Raw genomic sequence first — 9,800 nt, forward strand, 5'->3', positions numbered from 1 at the left:
TATATATATTGGGTCATCCCGTAAATAATGTGGTTTTTTCAATTGCATGAAATGAAAGTTAGAGGGGGATGGGATAAACTACCTGCATCAACTTGCTATAAAAGCAGGTAGTAATTTTACCTTGTATTTATTCTTAGTGAGAGTTTTGAAGAGTGCAATTCGATTTTAAGTTATTTTTCGAAGCTACAATGGGAGTGACAAAGAAGCGTATTTGGCATATTTTACTTTATAAGTTCAATTAAGGCAACAATGCAACTGACAGAAAGTGCAAGGAATATTAATGCAGTATATGAGAACCAGACAATACATGTAAGCTAGTGTCACCAGTAGTTCCAGAAATTCTAAGCCGGAAACTACAGCCTAGAAGACGAGCCTGATCTGTGGAGCTCAATGAGGATGTCCTGCAAACCCTGGTGGAACTAAATCCGATAGTAGATGTTGAGGAACTAGCATAGAAACTCTGATTTGGTCATTCAACCATTCATCAACATCTGCGTGCCATTAGAAATGTCAGCAAATTGGCTTCTATGGATTCCTCACAAACTTTCCAAGTCTCATCATGTGCAGAGAGTGAATGTGTGCTATTCTTTGCCGTCACATCTCATGAATTAACCTTTTTTTGGACCAAATAGTGGCTGGTGATGAGATGTGGGTTCTCAGTAAAAACATCAAGTGCCAAAGACAGTGGGTAGGGAAAGGAGAAACACTAACACTCCAAGCTAAAGGAGGTATTCACCTATGTAAGGTATCTGTTTAGTGAGATATGAAAAGTTTAGTCCACTTTGAACTTTTAAACCCAAACCAACAACTGTGACTAGCTTGAGTGGCTTAAGTCAGCGCTAGAAGAAAAATGACCATCTTTGGTTTCAAGATGAAAGGTGTTCTTCCATTAGGATAATGCTCAGCCACATAAAGTGAGGATGACATTCCAAAGGCTGGAGCAGTTTGAATGGGAAACGATGCCCCACCCAACATATTCGGCGGACATTGCTCCATCTGATTATCATTTATTCCGCAGTCTTCAAAATCATTTGGATGGAAAAACTATGAATTCTGTAGACAAGGTCAGAACAGTACTGGAGGAATATTTTTCATCAGGGACAAGTGAATTTTGGAAGAGGGGCCTTGCAAACCTACCAGATAGATGGAAGAGCATTGTAGAAAATGAAGGAGAGTATATTTTAGATTAAAAAAGAACTTTGTTTATCTTAATTTTGAAAAATAAACGAAGTATAAAAAGCTGCATTATTTATGAGATGACCCAAAATATTTGTATCTATATATTTATATCTTTGTATCTGTTTTTGTCACTCTCACCATTGCTTGACAACCAGTGTTGGTGTATTTATGTTCCTGTAACTTAGCAGTTCAGCAAAAGCGACCAATAAAATAAGTGCTAGGCTTACAAAGAATAAGTCATGGGGTTGATTTCTTCAACTAAAAAACCCTAGTGCTCCAGCATGTCTGCAGTCAAATGACTGAAACCAGTAAAAGAACATATTATTGCCTTTATGATTTCAAGGATGTAACTGTTTATATTTAAAATGATATTGCGTGAAGTATGAGAGGCCAGATCTGTCTGATTTGAACATAGAAACAGGTAGAATATTTGGGCTGGACATCGCCAGTTTAATTGCTAATGGGTAAATGTCTGCTGCATTTGATTGGGTCTTCTCTCATGAAGCAATTCACAGTTTCAGGGTATTGTGTTCACAATATCTTCATTTTATAACTTTATGTGAAACTGAGCTCACATACTCCTGCATGTGCTCCCTTACTTATTCTTCCCCTTTCACTTGTTCTTTCATTAGCTCCCTCCACTGTACATGTTCGCTCATTCATCCTCATATACTTCACACCTGTACTCCTTCATGCTAACTTGGACTTTCCTTATAAGTTAGCTATTAATGGCTGCCCTTGTCAATTGCACCATGTTAGTGTAGAATACTGTGACTAAAACAATTCCTAGTTCAATTATTTTGATTCTGAGATCAACAAATTACTATATTTGCTGGTGTATACAACTCATGCCTTTTTTTACAAGAATTCTTTATAGAACAAACAAATTTATATGCTTTGTCATACTCCTATTGAAAGATATTGAATGTGGTTTTGCATGGGAAAATGTTTTATTCTGTTCATGTAAATATATTGTTACAATACACTAGAATAAAACATAAAGCCATACAATTACTGTCTCAACTTGATATTCTTTCAGATCACCTGTATAGTTTTCTATATTTTTGGTCTAGCAAATTGCTATGCAGGATGTAAAAACTCATATTATGGGCTGTGATATTTGTAAATGCGGTAAGCCACCAGGATAATGTACCACTGCTATGTATGGTTTTGTTGTCAGCTACTGTGGCTGGGCCTCTCTGTTCCATATTGATTTTGTCAGCTATCAGTAAACCTACAGAATTCAAGAATCTTCATTTGTGAAACCAAATGTTGATGATTCCTTGACCTAAGTAAACCTTTGCGCTTATAAGAATTATCATTGTCATCATTTTAATGCCCACTTTTCCATGCTTGCATATGTTGGGTGGAATTTATTGAAGCAGATTTCTATGGTCAGATGCTGTTCTTGTTGCCAACCTTCACCTATTTCCAATGAAGATATTTCCCCATGACTGGACATGTTTTCATAGAAGATTGGAAACGGACGCCACTTCCATGATGATGACACTTGCTTACAACTATCATGCAGTGTCAAAGCAAAGAAAGAGAATTGCACATGCGTGCACACACACACACACACACACACACACACAGAGGGTGTGATAGGTAAATTGTCAGGATTTTGTATTTTTAATTTCACGTATGTGTACTGTTTGTTTTTGATTTTGTCGACTACACAGTATAGTAGGAGGTCAGTTGGGCACCATCTGTGAGAAAAACAGCACCCTGATACATTTCACTTTGCCAGAAATTTGGAAACGATTACCTGGTATTCATGCCAGAAACTCCAGTACAAACAGATGGTGAACACACAGAACAACCATTGCTTTGCTGTGTCCTCAAAACATGTACCAAGAATGATAAAAATCAAACATCCAGTCAACATCATGGGGTTTGGAGTAATCACTAGTGATGATGGCATTCTCCATTCATCTTCTCACACGGCCTCAGACTCAACATTGGAGGCCTACATGAAGTGCCTGGAGGAGGTAGTGCTGCCCTGGGTCAAGAGGGTGGCTGCTGGAAGACCCTATGTCTGGCAACAGGACTCTGCACCATGCCAGACAAGTAGAAGAACCCAGTCATGGCTGTCAGACAATTTCTGCAACCACATCACCCCTAATATCTAGCCACCTAACTCCCCAGACTGCAGCCCCCTTGATTATTATGTGTGGAGCAAAGTTGAACGAGAGACCAATAAAACTCTTTGTAACACCAAAGATGAACTGAAGGCAAGGATTGACAACATTCACTTCCTTAAACAAGGAGATCATCCAGAAGAGTTGCAGGAGATTCTGAAGTCGTCTGGAGGCTGTGGTTGAATCCAACGGGGATTTTATTAAATAAATTTACTCTTTAGTATTTCAAGATATTTTTATGTAATTTTGGTAAATATATCTGTTAAAATGAGATATCAGTGTTATTTTCATTTTTGCGTAATTTAGACACTAATATATTCACTGCACCCTCTGTGTGTGTGTGAGTGTGTGTGTGTGTGTGTGTGTGTGTGTGTGCGTGTGTGTGTATGTATATATAATGTATATGTATGTATGTATACATACACACACATAAATGACAGGCTTCTTTCAATTTCTGCCTACCAGATCCACTCGCAGGTCTTTGATTGACCAAGGTGTATAGTAAGAGCCACTTGCCCAAGGTGTTATACAGTGGAACTTAACCCAGAACCATATGGCTGGGAAGTGAACTTCTTGCCACACAGAACAGATTTGACAAATTGTGCCTGTCATACCTCTCTGACAAATGATTTGTAATGTTTTTGAAGCAGTGGCAACAGAGACTTAAGAGCAGGTTATGAAGTTAAATTTCCTTGAAACGTTACTGCTTTACCATACTGTCTTTGCTGTGAAAATGGTGGTGACAGGGTAGTAATTGTTATAATCATAATATTATTATTATAAATACATTTAAAATCATCACTGTCATCACCACTACAATTATCAACATTATCACTTCTATTCTTGTTGCCATCACCTCCAATGACCATAAGTATATGAACCAATGAGGTTGCTTTCATGTAGACACTCAACATGTTAGAAATAGCAGTCAAATCTCCTTCAAACTATTGTACTATCTTTCAGAAAATGTGCCTGCTGGATTATGTATTCTTGGGTTTGTTGCACATAAGGAAAAAGGCTGGTTGGTTAAGACTGGAATGCCTTCAGCTATAGGGCTGTTCAGTTGGTGGGTAGCGGGTGATTAGGGGTTAAATTGTAGCAGACATATCTCCATGAGCCATCAAGAATACAGACTACCATATGATATCTCAGTCAGAAATAGCAACCAAATATTTCTCGGATCTCATGGATGGACTATGTCTGAATAAAAAAAATATGATGATGATCATGGCTGGAACACCTGATAATAGATTTTGAATTTGTTTAATTAGTGATGACGTGGAGTTTAAGCAGCAACTATACACCCCCACCACAATGATTTGTAGTTTGAAGAATAACATAGAATATAACATCTGCTTGCAGAGATTCCATGAATCTCTGTATTTGCAGAACCATCCAATTTATGCTTAATTCCCCCCCCCCCGCCACACACGCATGTATATAAAAGAGGTAGGGAGAGAAGGGTAAGTGGCAGAAAGGGGGTGCAAGTTGGGAAGTTGATTGATGAGTGAGTGAAAGTAAGTAAGTTATTCAGACAGAAAATATATTTTTGGTACTATTGTTGGTTTGGTGTTAACTTCTGTTGCAGTTTAAGCATTGGAATCTCAGACATAAGACTTGTCCGATCTAATGAAGAAAAGAAAAAAAAAACATTTTCAACAAACAGAAAATAACTATATATATAAAAAAAAATCTGAAAATATTATGATTACAAAATGAATGACTGAAGAAATTTTGGCACTTATGACTATGGATATGTATGTATGTCTGTGTGTATATATATGTATACATCTATATTTTCATTTTGCTATTCTTTGTCTTTTTTCAGGAGGCTCAGTTTCAGAGATTATCTGAAAAACTTGACGTTGAAAGACAACCCGTAGCCAACAAATTGAAAAAGGTATTTAGCAAACATTAAGAATTTTATTTACTTAAATACATAAATAAATATATGTCTATATAAATATGCATGTTTTTTTTTTTTTTTAATCATCTGAAGTTACAAAGTTACTTTGTTACTTGATAAGTGCCACATGAACAAAACTCTTGGTCCTTGAGTCACTTTGTAATTTCTGCCTATTAAAAATTTTTTTAAAATGGTATATATTCATCTTTTGAGTTCTGTTTACCTTATCTGTACTAAAAAAGGTAAAAACTCTCTTCAGTCATGAATAACCATGGGATTGCTCCTAGAAAGGTTACCCTCTGAGGCACAAGTCTGTTTATGGAAGACCAGAAGTCGCCCACACATACCAGCCTCCCCTCTCCATGCCACCAATGCTATCAAAGGAAAAGGCCAATACAACTTGGCACCAGTGATGTTGCAACTCATTTCTACAGCTGAGTGAACTGGAGCAGTGTGAGATAAAGTGAGTTGCTCTCTGTCGAGGAATCAAACTCACTACCTCATAATTGTGAGCCTGACACTCAAACCATTGAGCCATGCACCTTACTGTACTACCAGACCTGTAAAATATGCAAGCATAAATGTGTGAATATATGTGGGTGAGAGAGTATGTGTCATGTTCATCTGCCAGAGTAACAAGGACCATCTAGACATCCTATGAGATGATTGATGACGTTCATGATAACTTTGTTTAAAATGAAGAGTTGTGCACCAACAACCTTACTTTCTTGCCTGTGATCATCTTCAATCCAATGGCAAGACCAGGTCAAGATGACTGGGAACAGAGACAGATGCTGGGGATGACAAATATGTCTTACTTGCCACACCTTGCTCTCTACATTTTACAATGTGTTGCTGTAGCCACTTTCTCTTCCATTGAACCATGAAGGTTTCTTCTGCAAAGTCCACTGGATCCAATCTTCACACGCATAAGTAGGCAAACCCTAATATGCCAATCAACATTTGTGGGGAAAGGTTTGTTTGGTAAAATCTGTAAAGGAATTTCTCAAGACTTCACTGAAAAACTCCAGCATTGATCCAGAATCATTGAAAAAAACCCTTATTGGTGAAAGATCTATGTGATGTAATTTCTGCTATAGTATCTTAAGTAAGCCAAGAGCAGGAGCTAGGATTAAACATCTATTACAGGCATACCACAACTTATGTTGGTAATTGATTCCAAAACATCTGAATTAACTCAAAAAAATTTAAATAATGTGAGAAAACATTTAAAAACATTTATTAGCTTATATCTGTTTTGAGACATGAAATACTTGTCACTGATAAGAACAACTTTGTGTATATGTGTACATACACACGCGCACACATATTGTGTGTGTGTATCTATAATATAGTGTGTGGTGCTAATGCCATGTAAAAAGCACCCTGTACACTCTGTAAAGTGGTTGGTATTATGAAGGGCATCCAGCTGTAGAAATTGTGCCAGAACAAATAATGAAGCCTGGTGCAGCTCCTGGTTTTACCAGTTCCTATCAAGCCGTCCTACCCATACCAGCATGGAAAACAATCATTAAATGATGATGATGATGATGTTGTTTGTACATATTTTCACATGCATTTTATTTAATTTTCCACTGCAGTATTGATTTTTAGGTGTTTATATTATTTTTTTTTTTAAGTTTTATGTTTTTAAATATGTTTTCTGAGACTGACAATAAATCAAATAAATTGACTGAAGTTGAAGTTTACCTTTTCCATTAATTTCTTAAAAAGAAAAAGAATAACAAACAAACAAGACTGTACAAGCTGTAAAAGATGTAACATGAAACAACTTAAGTTGAGGTATGCCTGTATATGCCCATGAATGAAAAGACAAAAAAATAAACTCTTCTTGATTACTCTTGGATACATCCATGAATGATGTCATAGTTTTCATACACAAATATATGTAATGTGTGTGTGTGTGTTAGAGATGATTGAATGTGTATGCAATGACATATTACTTCTTTGCTGCCATCCACCAAACAAAATGTTACTAAGTTACTGAGTGAGAATAATGTGATGTCCTAAACTAAAATTTGGACAAGGGGCTGAGGGGAAAGAATATGCTGAAAATAAACGAGGTGTATAAAGGCTGTATACTAAAATTGTACTTATTTCACTTAATCAAGCTAAAATCATAAACATTGTTTTTAACACCCCCTAACCCCCTCCCCTCTAATCACACTTCTATTAACTTTGATTTCTACACCAAACACAGCACTACTCTGAATTATTCAACAGATCACACTTAAAATTCATCTGTAATTTTGTGCACTTGTTGACCGTTTGTTTATGTTTGTGTGTGTGGGAATGTAACTCTGTTTTGAATACTTATATGTAGTTGGTGGCTGTACAAGTTTCACTACATTTCTAGTGCATAAATTTTCATCTATGAATACATCATCACCACATGCAACACATTATAAGAAGCGTGTGTGTGTATGTATGTGTATATATATATATATAAAGTTGACCAGTAAAGTAGACATTTAATATGCTAGAAATAGACCACATGTTGTGTCTACTAAGACCTAGTAGTTCTCAAAAGAAATTCAGCGAAATACCAAACCGTAAGCGAGCAAGACATTGAAAATTACATACATAAAATTAAAAAGTTATTCGCGGACCAAAGTTTCGGAGTTAAAAATCTCTTACCGAGAAAATCTGCTCCATCTTCAGCGCGAACTGCTAGTCATAATTCTCAGAATCTTACACAAGTTGTTCACCGCTAGATATGTATATATATATATCTCTGTTAAACAATGATTATATATGTGTGTGTTGATTCTCAAGCTCATGGTCTTTGGTTCAGTTCTACAGCTTGTCACCTTGGGCAAACAAACCTGGGTCAAACAAAGCCTTCTGAGTGGATTTGGTTGATGGAAACATAAAGAAGCTTGTGTGTCTGCATGCATATTTGTGTTTCCTTGTCATGACATTGCTTGTTAGCTGTAAATGAGCATCACCATCAAATAAGTGGTGCCCTTTATTTCCAATTTTCCTGGAAAACTTGTCTGGCAAAGGAAAAATGTCACCTTATTTAGGAACAGGTGTGGGTTGATGTCAAGAAGGGCATCTGGCCATAGAAATTTTGCCTCAACATGCTTTGCTCAACCCATGTGAGCATGAAAAAGTGAACATCAAAATGATGATGATCACACATTTCACCATACTTAAAAGTTATGCTCATTTTTCATATAAATTGTTGACATCAGGCATGGCTGTGTGATAAGAAATTTGCCTACCAACCACATGGTTTCAGGTTCAGCTGCACTGCATGGCACCTTGGGTAAGTGTCTTCTACTACAACCTCAGGTTGACCAAAGTCTTGTGAGTGGGATTTGGTAGATGGAAACTGAAAGAAGCCCATCATGTGTGTGTTTGTCCTTCACTGCTTGACAACTGGTGTTGGTGTATTTACATCCCCATAACTTAACAAAAGGTGAATGATAGAAATAAGTACCAGGCTTAAAATAAATATAAAGAGTGGAGTCGATTTGTTCAACTAAAATTCTTCACGGTGGTGCCCAGCATGACCACAGGCTCATGACTGCAACAAGTAAAAGATGAAAGAACATCATAAGAATTTAGAAACTTTGAGAGAACATGACATCTTTTTTGGAACTATGAAATTCAAAGCAGATAAAGCTGCAAATAACAGAATATTATAAATATTGGATTTAAAAACCTTTGAATTTTTCTATCCAAAAGCAGCAATTTTTTTTAACACCATATTTACATTGTATTATTTGTCGTTTTATCTGCTTCAAGCTTCACCATTCCAAAGCAAAAAAAAAAAAAAATACGTATGTGTGAACTTCATTATAGTTGCTAAAATATGTGAAGTACAATAGATTACTACTGCATCCATGTCTCCCCTGGGATGCACTGTCAACTGTTGCTGGAGCTGTATTGTTAAAAAGCAGTGCATGTTCTGTGTGTGATTATTGTTCAGAAAGATTGAAAAAAACACTATATGAGAACATATAAAAGAAAGGAAGAAAAAAAGCTGTTTGATAAATTTATCTTTCACAGTCTTTCTCACCTCCACTTTTCTGTCTTTATTCATCTCTGTCTCCTCTCCACTTTCTCACTTTTGCTGCCTCTCTCTTACACTTTCTTTATTCACCCTCCCCCTTTCTCTCTCACTCACCTTCTGTCTCTCTCCCATCACTTCCTCTCTGTCTTTTTCCTTCCCATTTCTTGTCTTTTACCATCTTTCTTAGAATATATGCCTATGTAAGCATCATATTCGAATATAGCCATGTGTTATTGTCATAGAAGTGGAGGCGCAATGGCCCAGTGGTTAGGGCAGCGGACTCGCGGTCGTAGGATCGCGGTTTCGATTCCCAGACCGGGCGTTGTGAGTGTTTATTGAGCGAAAACACCTAAAGCTTCACGAAGCTCCGGCAGGGGATGGTGGTGAACCCTGCTGTACTCTTTCACCACAACTTTCTCTCATTCTTACTTCCTGTTTCTGTTGTACCTGTAATTCAAAGGGTCAGCCTTGTCACACTGTGTCACGCTGAATATCCCCGAGAACTACGTTAAGGGTGCACGTGTCTGTGGAG

At 37.0% G+C, this 9,800-nt stretch overlaps 1 protein-coding gene across 3 annotated transcripts in view; it reads left to right on the top strand.

Moving 5' to 3' along the window:
* Window positions 1-9,800, top strand: part of LOC106881306 (catenin delta-2) — a 409,602-nt gene that overhangs the window by 182,169 nt on the left and 217,633 nt on the right. For all 3 annotated transcript variants that reach the window (XR_008264620.1, XM_052969695.1, XM_052969696.1), the window contains one exon: window positions 5,149-5,220. Coding sequence is in view for 1 of the 3 variants with exons in the window: in XM_052969695.1 (XP_052825655.1) it covers window positions 5,149-5,220 (72 nt within the window). In the remaining 2 variants the exon portion in view is untranslated. The remainder of the gene's footprint in view (window positions 1-5,148; window positions 5,221-9,800) is intronic.

The sequence above is a fragment of the Octopus bimaculoides genome, chromosome 7 (genome assembly GCF_001194135.2).
Source record: "Octopus bimaculoides isolate UCB-OBI-ISO-001 chromosome 7, ASM119413v2, whole genome shotgun sequence".
In the NCBI taxonomy this organism is placed as follows: domain Eukaryota; kingdom Metazoa; phylum Mollusca; class Cephalopoda; order Octopoda; family Octopodidae; genus Octopus; species Octopus bimaculoides.